This window comes from Typopeltis vanoorti, chromosome 4 (genome assembly GCF_054136105.1).
Source record: "Typopeltis vanoorti isolate ZY-2024b chromosome 4, IOZ_Tvanoo_1.0, whole genome shotgun sequence".
In the NCBI taxonomy this organism is placed as follows: Eukaryota; Metazoa; Arthropoda; class Arachnida; order Uropygi; family Thelyphonidae; genus Typopeltis; species Typopeltis vanoorti.
In genome coordinates, this window is record NC_143552.1 from 107,059,299 (window position 1) to 107,077,087 (window position 17,789).

General features: G+C 36.5%; 1 protein-coding gene across 1 annotated transcript in view; it reads right to left on the bottom strand.

Annotated features, from left to right (window-relative positions):
- The window catches only part of ClC-a (chloride channel protein 2), a 388,967-nt gene that overhangs the window by 367,249 nt on the left and 3,929 nt on the right, over positions 1–17,789 (bottom strand). Inside the window, exons 2-3 of the mRNA XM_090392133.1 lie at positions 10,616–10,766; positions 7,495–7,614 (exon numbers count right to left, since the gene is read on the bottom strand). Coding sequence (XP_090248259.1) covers positions 7,495–7,614; positions 10,616–10,766 — 271 coding nt within the window. The remainder of the gene's footprint in view (positions 1–7,494; positions 7,615–10,615; positions 10,767–17,789) is intronic.

Below are 17,789 nucleotides of genomic sequence, written 5' to 3' on the forward strand. Positions count from 1 at the left end.
TTTTTTTTTCACTGGATGTCATGCCAGTGAGTAGCATGTGATCAAATCATTGTTTCTCTAGCTTACGGTTTGAAATGTAATGCAGCTTTGTCTTGTATATTTATGTATGCTCCAGATGATGATCTTGATATGAAGATCGAAACTTCGGGATAATAAAAAGAGTTATTCTAACACGGTTGTAGAATCCATAATTTCAAAAATGAATGCTGATCACTGTGTAACACTAAAAGAAAGGAACGTTCATATATGATTCCAGCTTTAGTCTCTCTAACTACATCACCAGAAGTGGACAAATCTGCATTCAAATCCTGTTTAAGGATTTGATTTCAGATGTCAGGATTCAAATCCTGATCCAAGGAACCGTTATGAAGACTTCAAATAAAGTCTTACTTGAAGATATATAGAGTGCACATGCACTCTATATAGTGCAAACGCAAGCATGCACACAGAAGACAATACAGATAAAATTTAAGTTCTATCACAATTAACCAGTTTATATGATCTGTTGTTTTGGACATGAGCCAATCACATCAATAAACAGATCAGATGATTTTGCTTGCATAAACATTTTTTCAATATTTCCATTTTAATATCTATCAGATGTAAGTCTTTGTGTACAGGATGTAATGTCTCAAAAAGGAAATGTGACAAGCAGGATATTCACAGGGTTCTGGAAGTATTGTTTAATTTATACATCAATGATGTAATTCAAGGTTTGAGAAGAGATACTCAGTTGTTTGTTGATGATGACATTTTGATCATTATTATTATTATGTGAACCTCCAAGGACTCATTGCAGGAGGGAACTCCACTCTGCTATACAGTTCTAACCATCTCATTGAAATCTCCCCTACAACTTAATTCTCAATTTTGCTACTATACACTACTCCCTTCAACACCATCTACTGCCATTCACCACCAACAACAGTATATTTTGTCTGTAAATTGCATGTTCTGATAGCCAATTTGCCTGATGAAAAACATGAGTTTCCAGGAGGGAAAAACCTTGCTACCTCTGCATGAGATTGGCTAACTCATCTTCAATTGAAAAGATTCCTCTTGTCACAACAAGAATCAAACTCAGTCCTTTTCCAATTGAAGAGCGCAATGTGCTGCCATTCTTCCAACTGCACTAAGGAGTTAAACTAGGAAGAGCAGTTTCAAGAAGCTTCGATGTGGTGCTGTTCCAAGAGGATTTTGATAGGTTGGTATACTTTGCTTAGATGAATGAGAATATCAGTTCAACCCAGCTAAGTGAGAAGTCATGTACTCTGGCCAGAAATGACAGAAGTTTACTGGAGGAACTTTGATCAAGGAGATAGAGGTGGCAAGGGATCTTTGAAGTTTGAGAAGTGTAAAAGCACTTCACCCTCTGCAAATAACTGCTCAAACTTTGACACCAATGTAACAGATCTGTACTGGATTTTGTGGGAAATGTTCCTCTCCATGTTATGCCAGGCCAGATTTTTGGCTAATTGTGGATGATGTAAATACTGGTGTTCCTGTAGTAAATTTTTGAGTGAATGTCCTGTTTGTCCCACATATGTCGATTTCTACACAGAATACCATGAAGGGTACGCTGCGGTATTCTTTCTATGTAAAATACCCTTCAGGATATTCTACACAGAAATTGGAATAAATGGTATGTAAATAGAGAGTCATCTTCAGATGACTTCTTATCTTCAGGAGTCACAATCTTCCTTTTGGGAACACTATGTGGATCTGGCATGAATCTGAAGCATCTCTACCTACCTACCTTCCTAACAGATTAACCGCCTACACCCCATGCATGAACTTCGAGATGAAAAAAATGGAAAATTAGCCTCCTTGGACATCTTCCTTTCCTATACCACATCTGGAGTACTTACAGATTCATCATAAATCCACCTTCATAGTCTTCGCATACAAGATTCAGTCCATCATCCATCTCAAAAAATGGCATCAAATTTTAACTTAAAAGAGCATGCTGTCAGCTCTAATCCGTTAGTTTCAGGCCAAAATATTTGCAATAATAAAATTATTAATAATTTGTGAATATGTGTTTTTAATAATCATGATTCAATTAGTGTATAAGCATATTAAGACTTATTTTTACTTCTTTTTTTTTTCCAGAACATCCTTAAAGGTAGTACTTTCAGAACTGTGGTGATAAATCACATATTTGCTGAAGTAAAACATGCATTTATATTTTAGCAAACATTTTGCACAAACACAGTTTTTTTTTCATACTTTTTAGTATAGATTTCTTAAACAGAATCAAATATTCTGAAAATAAATATTAGTATTGTTTATTGCTAAATGCAAGTACATAAAGTACTCACCAGATCCTTTATTTTGCTACTCTACTTCCAAGAAGCATAAAATAAAAAAAACAAAAGGGAAATATATATGAAATACATTTCACACTTAATATGATCTTTCAAAATACTGAATATATATTTCAAAATACTAATTATATATTTCAAATTTGTACAGCCAATTCTCATTATAGGGAATGCTGAAAGGTTTGATACAACTTGACAAGGAAGATAAGTCAATTTTAGTCCATCACTTCTATTTAAATTCAGATGATGGAGCAAGGTTTCTCAACTTTCTTTAAGTGTTCTAAGAAATAACTACTTTTATGGAGAACCTTAATTTTCTTCTAAAGGATTCAACATCTGGTGGATATAATTACTGTACTTCTGTGGAGAGAGAGAGAGTAAGGTCTTTATTTCTGGTAAAACATTCAGAGCAAGAAGCATGGACTTGATTGGTAAGTGCTACACGATATTTCTTCAGATGTCGCTAGCTGCCTTCGTTTAGAAATAACACAAATCCTTTTCAAATCCAAGTCTCCTTCTCCAAATATGTCTTACCCAGAAATGAAGGCCTCTCTCTTTTTCTCTATCTACAGAAAAATTTCATTATTACTACAGCAGATAAGGGAAAAGCATTAGTTCAAAATCAAAATGAATACTACAGAAGATTAACTTTAATAATACATGACTATTCTATATATCGTCCTCTTGATGATCTACCTAGATTAGGAAATAAAATGAGCTTATTGCTAATGTTTTTTGCTGGGATGAGGAAACCAGGAAGAAATTTAAGTTCTACCATGGGCATCCTCCTCATTTGTATGGACTTATAAAAGTCTACAAACCAAATATTCCATTATGCTCTTTGGTGGACTGCATTGGCTCTCCTTGTTATAAAATTGCTAAACACATTTATAAATTGCTTTCAGCATTCACAGGGAAGTTTGCTTCATTTATCAAGAACAGTTCTCATTTCAAGCAAAAATATCACAGCTCCATCTTTGCTCAGGTGATCTCCTTTTCAGCTTAGATATTGTCTTTATTCATAAGCGCTCCTTTAGATGAAACATTAGATTTCTTCAAGCTAGACTTTCCAGCAGATATTATCCACCTATTTGACTACCATTCAACTCAAGCTAATTCACATGCCAGAATAAACTTTACAAACAAATTAAGGGTACATCAATGGGTGGTCCTTTTTCTCCCACGCTAGCTAACTACATTAAATGATTTGAACAATGGATACTGAAAAGAGTCTTTGCTAAACTGTTCTTATGGTACAGATATTATTGTTATGATTATTACACAGGCACCTCCATGAAGTCCTATGACTCAGTGTGGAAAATCCAAATTATCAACATAATAATTATCATATCTCTACTTGAAACCATTAACAGACAAAGCACTCACAACTAACTCAAGCAACCCATTCCATTCCATTCACCATTCTCCAAGTGAAAAATCTAGTCCTCATCCTTGCTAAATACATTCTTACCCAACTTCCAGGGATGACCTCTTGTTTGACCCCTCTAGCCAAGTGCTGAAACATTTCTCCTTCATCAATCCTATAAAATCCTTTAAGTAACAACTTAAATGTTTCTATCATATCCCCTTTTTTCACCTATCAACCAACTTTTGAAATCCACATACCTTCAATCTAATCTCAAAGGGAGTATTCCACAAACCACTCACCATCTTAGTTACTTGCCTCTGGATCTTTCCAACCACTTCCTCATCCTCAAGAAACCCAGGTGACCAGATCTAAGCACAGTAATCTAGATGTGGTCATATCAAGGTTTTATAAAGAGGAATGATAATCCCCTTATCTCAGCATCTTAGTGCATTCAACAGCCAAATAATCCTGTGAGCTACCCTAGCTCATTAGCAATATGCCTTCTAAACTTCTATCTACTACTGCAACCAAATCCCTGGCTTCAATTTTCTAGAGTACTATAATTCCCTGTATGTGATATACCACTTGTAATCTTGGTATCCCAAAATGCATAGCTTTACACTTTTTTCCGACATCAAACTGACATCCATTATGTTTTGCCCATACTGTCAGCCTATTTAAATCATCCCACAAGCTCTCTACATATTCTCGGTTAACTATTATCCTACCTCACTTTACATCATAAGCAAACAACTAAATATGTTCCTTCAAATTATTTCCTATATCATTTATGTACAAATTAATCAGCAGTGGTCCAAAGCACAGAGCTCTGTGGCATACCACCAGTCTTTCACTTTCTCCTGGATTCTGCTCCTCCTTATACTACTTTTTGGTATCTGTCCATCAGCCACCCTTTTATCCATATTGCTCATTTCTTATCTCTATTTGCAGCTTTGCAAAATCCAGCAGTATTATCATGTAGTCATTCCCTTTATCCAACTCAGTTGCTACTGTATTATAAAAAGTTGGTAATTACTAAGGTATGACTGACCCTTCATAAAGCTATGCTGTCACTCACAGAGTATCACATTCTTATCCACCCATTCCTTAATTCTCTTTTTGACCAACTTTTCCAGTACTTTTACCACCACTCTTGAGATAATAGTCTATAATTTGCTACCACAGACTTAGAATTATTTTTCAAAGGAATTATTTTGCCCTCCTACCACTCTCCTGGGACTATGTTCAGAGCTGAGACTTAAATTAAACAGCCTAGTGAAAGGCATAGTCAGTTCCCATGCACATTCTTATAAAATGCAAGCCAATATTCCATCCAATCCCACAGCTGTATTTGCATTCAGATTCCACAATATACTAAGTACCTCCAATTCTTCAACCCTTAGTTCTCACATCAGTGTCGGTCACCTCTGTCATAACAGTATCTTCACTTGGATGATATACGCTTGCAAAATGGTCACTCAGTAGCTCAACAATTTCATCTGTCTCCATTACCTCTCTACCATCTGCATTCCTTCCATAGGAGTGCAGATGGTAGAGAAAGAACATAGGAGGAAGAATGATTATAAAAGTTATCCTTCCATAGTCATTCTTCCTCCTATTTGCCATGTAACGAAAAAACTCTTCGGGATTTCCTTTTGCCTGTTCAGCTAATTTCTTCTCATAATCTGATTTTGACTTCCTTACCATGCTTGGTCACCTTTCTTGCGTGATCCCTGATGAGTTAGCTAATTCACAGCTCGTGCTTAATGATATAGTATGCTCACAGATACGAGACCCTTCGACACCTCTGCACATATTAAAAGAAGGAGAATCCATTCCGATAATAGGGCAATTAATCTGTATTGTGGGATGAGTGTTTATTATTACATGTCAGAAAATTAACTTCTCTTTTATGATCATTGTAGTTTTTAAAGTAGTAATTATTTTGCTTGTATAAAGTTGGAAAATTTTATGTAAAAAGCACGTGATTTCGCGTGTTGGTGACCAATTCGTACATAGCCTTATTTCTTTCTTCCCTTCAACATGAACTGACTCTTCTTGGCAGCTCTCGCTTCTGTGGTCGGACTATACTACTCATCCATCTAACTACTCTCCTGACAATGGGTGTATACAAGTGTGATATTGCTTCATCCGGATACCCCTTGACAATCTCCCCCCCACCTTCCCCCCTATGCACTGTGAATATCCTTCCCTTGCAGATCTTTATGCCATGGTACTGCTTCAAGCTGCCTTATATGTGTATCATAATACCTTGCTTTGTAGTTCCACGTATACCCCTACTTAAGTGGAATTTGCATGTTTTGCTACCTCCCAAGTCAAGACCTTATGATCACTTTCTCCAATTGGAGGCAATGTAGTCACCTTAGTTATGGACAGGACTTCTGATCCAATAACAAGATCCAACACTCTTGTACCCTGAGTCCCCTTCCATCACATTCTGCTTCAAGTAATTATCTCTCAGTAAGTGTATAAAGCGTATATGTAGATGATATTTTTATAGTTTGCCATGGTCCACTTACAGATCTACAAGAGTTCATCAATAAGATCCGTTTTCACAATCATATCCAGTTCACTCTTGAGATAGAAGAAAGCAATCGGATTGCCTTTTTGGATTTCCTTTTAGTTTTTCAGGCAGATGTAGCCTTCATTTCTCAGTTTTTAAAAAGAAAACACATATATTGAACTTCATATTCATGCTCTTTCATGCCATCATAGTTGTCAAAATCTGACATTAAGACTGGTTCATCGAGCTCACTCTCTCTGCTCTCTCGGGAAATAAATCACATAAGTCCACCTTAGTTGCTAATGGCTTTACCAAATCATATGTCCACAAAATCGCTGACACTCAGTTTGCTTGTTATCTGCCTCTCATTGTGATGGTGATACAGAGGTGTCCATTGTGTTATCATTCCTTATGTTAAAGGTATCTCTGAAGGTATAAATAAACTACTTAAATCAGTTGGCCTATAAGTGTCATTTCATCTTATCAACAAGATCTCTACTTTTTTAGGTTCTGCAAAAGATAAACTTCTGTCTTTGTCCACCCTGAAGTGGATTTTGATACACTTAGGGTGAACAAAGTAGACTTCATATTTTGGCCAAACAGGTAGATCGGTGGCCATCATGATGAACACTTTGACCATAATAAATTACATGAGCTAGAAAAATCAGGACTTGCAGAACATGCTGTCTCCAGATAATGAATCCTTTGGAAGAAAATTAAAGTTCTCCATAAAAGTAATTATCTCCTAGAATGTTTATATAAAGAAATTTGCAAAACCTTGCTATATCGTCTGAATTTAAATAGAAGAGATGGATTAAAATTATCCCTTTTATGGGAAATAGTTCAAGTTCCAGAGATTTTTTTTTCAAATTTTAAATTAATGATCTCTTGTGAAAGTTATTTTATTAGCACCTTAATGTATTTAGACCATGTCACTCTATATCATGTACATGTAGTTCATGCATTTGCATTGTTGAACTTACTGGTTTCTGTTCTAGTTGTTTAACTTGAAAGTCATACTGAAGATGTCCTTGACATGAGAATTCTATGAAAATTCTATGCTAATAAAAATTATGTAAGTGAAATCCATATTATGTTTAATTAAAGGTTTGATACATAGTGAATTTCCTTTAGAACAACATCAATGTTGCGGTACTCTGGCAAGAACTTTTCAGTAGTTTGTTACAGTGAATAAGTTATAATGATCTGCTATAGTGAGAGCTGTCTGCAGCCTACATATAAATATATTTATATGCAGAAGAATAATTTATACTTACATCGCTGGCAAACAGCAATGGCATAATCCATTGAGAAACTAATCAGAGAAGAAATGATCCCAAGTAAAGATAAAAACACCCAGTCTTCACCCAATCGTGCAAATGTATGCTTCCAAACTCCTGGATGGTTACAAAAAATATAAATAAATAAATAAATAAATAAAATATATATATCTTTAAAATTAATTTTACTCTACAATTAACATTTAATCAACTTTAACATAAGTTTATTATTTATGTAGTATAACCAACCCTTTACAAAAGGTATCACATTCTTATCCACCCATTCCTGAATTCTCTTTTTGACCAACTTTTCTAGTACTTTTATCACTATTCCTGACATCTTTTTTTCCAATTAGATTTTAGTTGTTCTAATCAGTTTCTGTCCGCTCCCTTTTTTTCTTAAATATAGCACAAGTGGTGGAAATACTGGGCACACTCTTCACACCATAAAACTAGAGAACCAGTGCTTCTTCCATTGAAGGATACAGCAATGAAATGGTATTTATAGGTGGATTGCCAGACAAGCACACAGGACTGAATCTGTTGGTAACACTTTGGGATGCTTCCAAATCAGCTGGTGGATAATCCTGCTGAAAATTACTACACAGATAAAAAAATACTTCTAAATAAATCTGCTACAAGTCTGCAAGATTCTCTGACTAAATTGAATAACTGTTGTAATAGATATGGTATGAAGGTCAGCAATAAAAAGATAAAGACAATGAAAATAGGCAGAATCATTGAAAATGTCAACTGTGTTGTGAATGGAGAACCTGTGGAACAAGTAAAACATTTCAGCTACTTGGGCACAATTTTTACTGAAGATGGTAAATTGAATATAGAAATAGACAATAGAATCAACAAAGCTAGTATGGTAGGAAGTCAATTGAATAAATTCATATGGAATAAGGGAGAAATTAGTCAGAACACTAAATTAGCTGTATACAAGACAGTGTTCAAGCACAAGAAAGATTAGAGGCGTGAACAGATGGCATCAATGGCAATATCATATTAAAAACGAGGATATTAGGAAAGAACTTGACATTGTCAGCATCCAGGAATGCGTAAGTAGAGCTAATCTCAGGTGGTATGGTCACTTAAACAGAATGGGTGAAGAAAGATTAGCAAAACAAGTGTTCTCTGCCAGGTTGGCAGCAAAACGACCCAGAGGAAGACCAAGATATAGGTGGATTGATACGGTACAAAGTGCCTTAGACGATAGAAAAATAAGTTCTGATAATGTTGGAGTCTTGACAAGTAACAGACTGATTTGGAGGAAAAGTGTAGATAGGAACTTAGTAATGATGTAATTTTTTTCATGCAGTACTATCATATCCTGTACACCCCTTGAGGGTACATGGCAGGAATTTGATGATGATGATGAGATAAAAAAAAAATCCTACAAAAAAGTTTTTCAAAAAATTTGAGAAATACAACAGAAAAGTGAGAGGAAAAAAAATTTTTTTTTAATTTTTACCCACAAAACAAAACTTCATATAATAAAAAAAAAAAATACTACGACATACTTTACTAACATCCAGAACTCAACTGGCATCCTCTACTACTACTACAGCTCACCTAAACATTCCTCAGCAGTAAACACATGCATAATGCCTTCTTTGCATTGGGCTATCTATGATATCCCATGCCAAAAGTTACATGAACTGAGTTTTTGCTCTGAATTTTCTTGCATCATTTTGTTGCCTTAGTTTGCTTCCTTTATCACTCTCCTAATTCTGATGATTATACTAACCTTTCGACAGAGCTCTGTGGCACACCACTGTTCTTGGACCACTGCTTTTCAATTTGTTCATCAATGATATAGGAAAGGATTTGAGAGGAAGTGTTCACTTGTTTGCTGATGATGCAAAGTTGGGTAGAGCAATTGTGAGTGCACAGGATATCAAAATTTTACAGGATGATTTGGATAGTTTGAAGGACTGGGCTAGGAAAAATGGATGTCAATTTAATGTGGCAAAGTGTAAGGTTATGCACTTTGGGGTGAAAACAATAGCAGCAGTATATCGCATTGGTGGAACCGTACTCCAGGAGATTGATGAGGCCAGGGATTTGGGAGTGTTGGTGGATAGAGAATTGAAGTTTAGGGGGCACATTACAAAAGTGACTAAATCAGCTCATCAAATCACTTGGCTTCTGAAAAATACTTTAACATGCAGAGACAAACAAGTTGTTGTTCTTCTGTATCGAGCCTTGATAAGACCCCATCTGGACTACTGTGCCCAGTTATGGGCACCATGGTTTCTTCGTGATGGGGAGGAAGTGGAGAGGGTCCAGAAACGAGTGACCAAGATGATAGAAGGTCTGTGGAATGAACCTTATGAGAATAGGTTGAAGATTTGTGGGTTGCAGAGATTGGACGATAAGCGAAGGAGGGGTGATATGATTGAGACATTCAAATTACTGAAGGATTTCTATAAGATTGATCCAGAAGATATTTTTGAAAATAGGACTGGTGGTGGGAGGACTAGGGACCATGCATGGAAGCTGGGCAAGAGCATGGTTGACAAGGGAGTTAGAGCTAGGTTTTTTACTTGGAGAGTGGTGAATGAGTGGAATAAGCTTCCAGTCTGTTGTGGGTGCTACGACCGTGAATGAGTTCAAGGCAAGGTATGATAGATACTGTGTCAATGTCGAATAGTTGTTCTTGACATGATGTTAGGGCCTCCCTCGATGAGTCTGTCGACTCCTTGGAGTTGCCCAGAACAATAATAATAATAATAAATCCTTGATATGCATGATGATGATGATGTTACATTTACACTACTTTAAATTTACATGAGCTAATTTAAACTCAATTTTTATACAGTATTATTATTCTTTATAATGAGATATGAGAAAAATGTATACATTTTTTCTATCATGTTGTAATCAAAATTGATGATATCAGTTATAAAACATGCAAATTGCTTCATTATATTTATACTAGGAAGAAAATACTTATCAACCTCGTTAATTGCTGGTCCCATAAAAAATAAATAAAAGTACTAATATAAAAATAAAATAAAAAAATTGTGCTAAGTCAAACCTGTTACTTCTTAATGAACTTATTATTTTATTGTTACAGATTTTAGCTTCAAATGGGACATTTATTCCTTACCTATAAGTTTCCTTTGAAGTTCACTTCTATATGGCTGTAAATCTTTTTGACGAAGTTTATCTTCTTTTCGTCTAAGTTTTTCTAAACTTTTTAACCTTAGTGCTTCTGATTTTGCATATGCTCCTAAATCTTCTCTATAGTGCCCAAACATCTATATTGATATTAATTATGTATTTAAATTTATAAAATTATATATTTATTATTTCTTTATATAAAATTAAGTACATCATATACAATTATATTTATACAAACCTATACACATTGATATTATATATATACATCTACCCTATATACAGGGTGATTCAGAACTCTTTGGCCAAACTTTAAGGGGGTGATAGAACACACCTAAACAAGCACTTTTTGTTATACAATGCATGGTTCGAACTCAAGCGGTGAAGCACTAGAAGACGCTTTCCAGTGAACACTTATAAGCACTGGTTTTTGCAGTCGCCATTATTTCTACCGTGGAGTGCAAAAAGAATGGATTCTTTCACAAATCAGGAGAAGGCTGACATGCATTTCATTTACGGAGCTGCAGACGGGAATGCGAGGGAAGCCCAAAGACTGTACCGAGAGCGCTTTCCAACCAGACGCGTGCCTGATCTTAAAACCTTTCAGCGATTGCACCGGTATCTGTGTGAAATGGGCTCCTTTGTCAGCAGCATGCAGGATACAGGGCTGCAAGGAGTGTGAGGGCACCACTTGTTATGGAGAAAATTCTACGTAGGGTTGCAGATCATCACGAATGTAGCACATGAGCAATTTCCCATGCCGCACGTATGCCCCAATCGAAGATGTGGCGAGTTCTACGAGATGAACGATTACACCTCCTACCATGCACAGAGGGTGCATGCCTTGACACCTGCAGATTATCGGCCTCATGTGGATTTTGCACAGTGGTTCCTGCAGTAGACTGTAGTGCAGCCAGACTATGATGCACATGTCTTATTCACTGACGAATGCACCTTTACATGTGAGGGCATTTTTAATACCCACAATTATCATGTGTGGGCAAGCAGAAATCCGCATGCCACACGTCCACATTCGTACCAGTGGCATTTCTCCATAAATGTTTGGGCTGGAATCCTACACGACCATTTGATTGGCCCATACCTTCTGCCAGCACGACTGAATGGGAGAATGTACCTCGTATGTTTACAAGAGGTCTTGCCAGAATTACTGAACCCTGTTCCAGCAAACATTCAAACACGTATGTGGTTCCAACATGATGGAGCACCACTCCATTTCAGTGTGGATGTGCGGAACGCCTTGGATGTAACATTTCCAGGACGATGGATTGGTCGGGGTGGACCCATCGCTTGGCCTTCATGATTACCCGATCTCTCATGTCTGCACTTTTTCCTATGGGGCCATATGAAAAGCCTGATCTATGATAGCCTCATCGATTCCAATGAGGACCTTATTGCCAGGATTTCTATTGCTGCTGCACAAGAAATGCCTGGTGTTTTTGCCAATGTATGCCAATCACCACGTTACAGGTGTGAAGCCTGCATTAATGTTGGCAGTCGCTCTTTTGAGAAGTTTCTGTAATTTGTTCAATAAAATTCTTCAATTTATGTTCTGCAATTGTCCTCTCCTCTGTCATTCTTGTGTTTCTTCATTTCCTGACACAGTGAAGCGCTAATGGTTAGCAACTCAGTAGTTGCTAACCATTAGCGCTTCACTGCTTGAGTTCGGACCATGCATTGTATGATGAAAAGTGCTTGTTTAGGTGTGTTCTATCACCCCTTAAAGTTTGGCCCAAGAGTTCTGAATCACCCTGCATATAAAATGATTAGCCTTTTTATGTCAAGTTTTTTGAAACGTTTTGAAACTCAGGGCTACCCTGAGTGTTGAGTCTTCAAAATTCAAGTCATTAGAATTCAAGAACTGGCTTACCAGCCTGGAACTTGGGGGTTTGGGCTCCATAGGTGATGGGGGGGGGGGTTACGCTAACCATATGCTAACAATGTGGTTAGCATATGGTTAGCGTAAATGGCAGCTAATGATTCTGTCCTCGGCAAAATGTCTGAAGCAACCACTTGACAGGGGTAGCAATGTGAGGAGGAGCACCATCGTGCATAAAAACTGTTGAATCCAGGCAGTGATGCTGTCGAAGTGTTGGAATCACCTGATTGGCTAAAAGACAGATCCATACTGCTAATCATTAACAGTACTGGTAATGAGATCAGCAGAACCAAGTTCCTCAAAAAAAAAAAAAAAGAATTAATGAATAATGAATTCCGCTGTAAAACCACACCAAATGGTGACCTTCAGGTAATGAAGAGGAATCTGATGTATGACATATGGGTTTGTGGTTGCCCAAATTCTGCAGTTGTGCATATTCATAGCACCATCCAGATGGAAGTGAGCTTCGTCCAGAGAATGAGATGACTGGACTGAGCAGGAAACTGGGCAAATGTTTCTCATGCCCCCCCAGTCAGGATTAAGCAATTGCTGAACATGGGAAATCTTGAAGAAATCTTGATAAAAGTGCAGAATTTGCTTTACAACTTTGTGAGCCATGCTTATGAGTTTGTCTAAAGACTGCACTGCTGTTTACACTATGACATCTGCCATCCTTTCTTCCTCTAATGCTGTGGCTACTTCCTCCACTGTCTGCCATTTGATGGGCTTCTATCCTCTGCCAGGTTTGACATCTAAGGAGCCCGTCTCTTCAAATTTCCAGATCATTTTGAATAAACCATTTGCAGTCAAAGGCTAACTTTTTAATCCCTTTAATGTTCTGAACTTTCACAATATTGTCAAGGCACAGCTCTTATTTTGGTAAAACAGCTTCATGAGAAGTGTGCAATCTTTCGTAATGGTGACATTGTGCTTTAACACATTATCTGCTCATAGGCAATGAACTGACGCATCTGCAGCTACTTGCTTTTACAGAAGCTTCTTTCGACGCATATATGTCATTGGGGACATTTGTCATTTGCATAAATGGCACAGTCAGCTTTTCACTGCATACCAAGAGTATCATATATAATTTGCATGTATTGCAGTGCCCTGGTGGTAACTTTTTAAAACTAAAATTGGTTTTTGCACAAAATAAAATTCCATTACTGCACACATCACCATGTTAAATATTAAATTGTTCTACTGAGTAGTTACCCAGTTACAGCCTTTCGAAATGTGAACTTGAATTATAATCATCCTGTGTGTATATCTATATATATATATATATGCACATCTCACTGCAAACTAATGTGATGCCTAGATTTTTAATTTCTTTTTTTTAATGTAAGTATATTTTCATGTTAACTGAATGGAAATAAATTTAAATATAATTGAAATGAATGATATTCTAAATTTAAAAAACACTTAAATGTTCAGCTTTTCTCTTTTGGTTTAGTTATTTATCATTATGAATATAAAATGAAAATCCCATGTCATTTCATATACAAAAAAAGAGAGGGACACTGAGCTAAGACAAACAAGTTTTTTACAGGAGAGATACAAATAAAAACAAAACATCATTAATGACAAAAAAAAAATGTGTTATCACACCTTTCCTGTAATAATTACTTTAATGTGTCACAGATGTTCTGCTAACTGCTGCATGCAGTTGTCGACCCTGAGAATAGAAAATTCATATTGTACTTCATTTCTCCTTTAAAACATCTGCGAGTTCTACTAATGATGATGTTCCTTTGGCTGTGCATTAATTCTATATTCGAATTCACAAATGTTCTATCAGGTTCATGTTAGGAATCTGTGCTAGCCAATAAAGTGTTCCAATATATTATTTTCAAAACCAGTTATTTATAATTACTGCTTTGTGATACAGCATTACAGTAGTAGAAGGTCTAAGGCTAGTGCCATAAAAACTTATCATAATGCAGGACTCCCACTACATAACTATTCAGAAGATCAATGTAGGAGTTAGCATTCATGATTCCATGCACTAAGACCTGTGGTCTTCATCCACAACAAAAACAGCAGCTCCATATGGTTATGCTACATCATATTGAAATACAGCGTTCTCCAGGCATCATACATAACCTCATCATATTCAGGCTGAAAAGAGAGCAACAACATGATTCATCACCCCAGAGAAGTATCACTTTGTTTCACAATCCAGTTCTAAATGTCTGAGTGTGTCCCTGAGACATACTAATCAATGTATTTGTTATTGTTAACAGAGGCTTGTGGCTGAATCTTCTATGCAATATGGATGGAGCCACCTTTTTTTTTTTTTGTTACTCTCACTCATGAAAGGTTATTAACAAACATATAGTGCATTTTGTACTGTGGATGGGCTGCTGCATTCAACGGCACACATAGGGACAAAATGTTGTGCCATAGTGCATATGGACATTTTTTTGAAATAACATGTATTACCATCTCCTCTAAAATGTTAACTCTGACACATTAACTGTTGACAGTTCCTGCATGTGCAATGCAGTATATGTGAAGTGCATTTGTAACAAAAGATAAAAGAATTGTGGAAAGAGACTAAAACTGATGGACAAGTAAAAAGTTTTTTTTTGAGATAGTACCAGGGTGGGGAGAACAAAGCATGTGACAGCAGAGTAGGCAGCAAACCAGAAAATTTGCAATCAAACAATTTTGATTGCAAAATCAAAAGATAAAGATGAGAAGAGAAAAAAGGCAAGAAGTCCAAGGTAAGAAACAAAATTATATCAATAAATAAAAGAAAAAAGGTAAGTAGAAAAAATTTTATAGTGATTCTATGATAAGAGGAGTACATAATAAAAGCATGATAAAATTTTGTTTCCCTGGGGTGCAAACTTATACTATTAGTGATGCTTCCAGGATGCAAAAAAGTTGAATTGATTGTTTTAGCTGGCACTAATGACCTGAGAGGTGAGAAGTGAAAATTGTCAGTCTGTTGCTGTGCTATGATAGAGGCAAAATGAAGAGGAGAGTGATGATAGCAAATGAATCAATATACAGATTGTGCAGATGTAGTTTGTAAACCTATGGTTTGAATTTCATGGATGGAAAAAATGCAGAATCTCTCTGAAGCAACAGTATCAAATGATGTGATAACTCAGGATGTAAAGGTGGATGGGGGGGGGTCTAAGGGGATAATATAGTTTCTATATCCTAATGCTAAAAGTATTAGGAACAACTAATTGCTGATGATAATTTGCTGATCATCCCAATTCCAGGGATGATCTTTCACATCATCCCTGGAATCGGTTAGTTCAACCTCGCTAAAAATCATACATTAGTGAGACTTGGCTAACAACAGAAGATGTACTAACAGGAATAGAGTATGAAGGGTTTAGAATTTTTAGGAAGGACAGGGAACATAGTACTTGAGGAGGGAGTACTGCTGATGATAGCAATACTGATGATAACAGATGAATAGCAGTCAAAAAGAGTAGGAGATATGCAGGTAGATGGCAGTTCTTTTGAGGCAATCAGGTGTGAGATTGAGGCCCATAGGACAAAATATACAGTTCATTGCTGCTGCAGGACAAGAGACTCCAGAGATGATGTGAAAGACACATCAGCAAATTAGTAGTATGAGTACAGCTCATGTAATTATCATGGGGACTTCTACTATGAGGACACAGATTGGAAGGAGAAAAAAAATCACATGGCAGGAAAGAAATGAAATTTATACACCTATTGAGAGAGAGATAATTACTTGAAACAGCATGTGATGGAAGGGATGTGAAAGTGTTGTATCTGGCCATAGGATTCGAAGATCTGTCAATAACCAAGGTGGCCATATTGTATCCGATTGGAGAAAGTGATCATGCAGTCTTCACTTAAGTTGTGAAATGTGGAATTTTCAGTTAAGGAGTTTGTTTAGTTTGTTTGACTAAGAGAATAAGTAATACGACTGAGAAGTTGGTGATAAGAGCTTAACAGACACAGGATATATAGCAAATTTATTTATTTCATATAGGGTTCCCCCTTTTCTCCCTCGTCCCTTAGGAGGAGTTGAGCCCTCCTAATGAGAGATTAAGTATTTTGATTGTGGATTTGCGCATGTTCACAGGGCTCGTTTGCCTGTTTTGAGGGATGAAAAACAAGAGTTTCCAGGTCGGAAAAAACTCTCTACCTCCATATGAGACCGCTAACTCAACGTTAGTCAAAAGAGACTAGATAAAGGTTCCTCACACCATGGATGGGAATCGAACCTAGGTCTTTCCAACCAAAGGGCTATGTCTATACAGAGGCTCTTATATGGCAAATAGAAATAGGCAAACACGAAATCCTCCAGAAAGCTGTATATTGTGAGTTGCACTTAGGAGCAAGAAAGTGAATGACAGACTTTTTCAGATCAAAAGTAGTGAGTGAAGGGAGTGTATTGCTTAAGTCAGCAGTAAATGCACAAAGTTGAATGAGCTTAGGTGAAGTATGATAGGTACAATGTGATGCACAATGAAATGCTATCCTGTTTAAGTCTGGTGACCCCATAGGGTCCTAGAAATAATGCTAAATGAAAAGCTCAAAGAAAGTTCTGAATTTTAATTTTACAGTAATGTCCTTCATTACTTGTAAAATCCATTTATTTAAAAGTCTCTGCAAGTAAAATTTCTTTCCAGATGTTTGTATTTACAAGTTTTTAGTAATTTATCTCCAAAACATTTTGATAATTTTTTTAATTTTTCCATACTTTTACTGAAGCTGTTTTTTCTCTTCTACAATTCCAAGTTTATGAGTCTGTATTTATAACTCTGGTGTTAAATCTGATTCAGAATAGCTTCTCCAACTATTTTGAATTTGAATAGCAAATTGTGCTATTCAAATTCTTCTGAACCATAATGTCAGAACAATTAGTAATAATTCTACCAAGTTTCACATCCAGCAAACAACCTGAGTATCTCCTTATAATCCAGTGACATTATCACTGACATGAAGGTTAAACAGTAATGGCCACAATACTGAAATCTGTGGACCCCCACTTCCTACTCTCCAAATACTGTTCCCCCAACTCTGATATCTATCAGAAAGCCAATTTCCAATCCACCAGTCCAATATAAATCATAAATCTCTGGAGGAGATGAAAGATCTGGGGGGGGAGAGTAATGGTGGATAGGGACTTGAAATGATTTCGTGGATATTTTGCTAAAATTGTGAGGACAGCACAGCAGATTATGGGAATGGTGAGAACACTGACATGTAGAAATAAGGATGTTTTGATTCCACTGTACAAGACTTTGATCAGGTCACATATGGA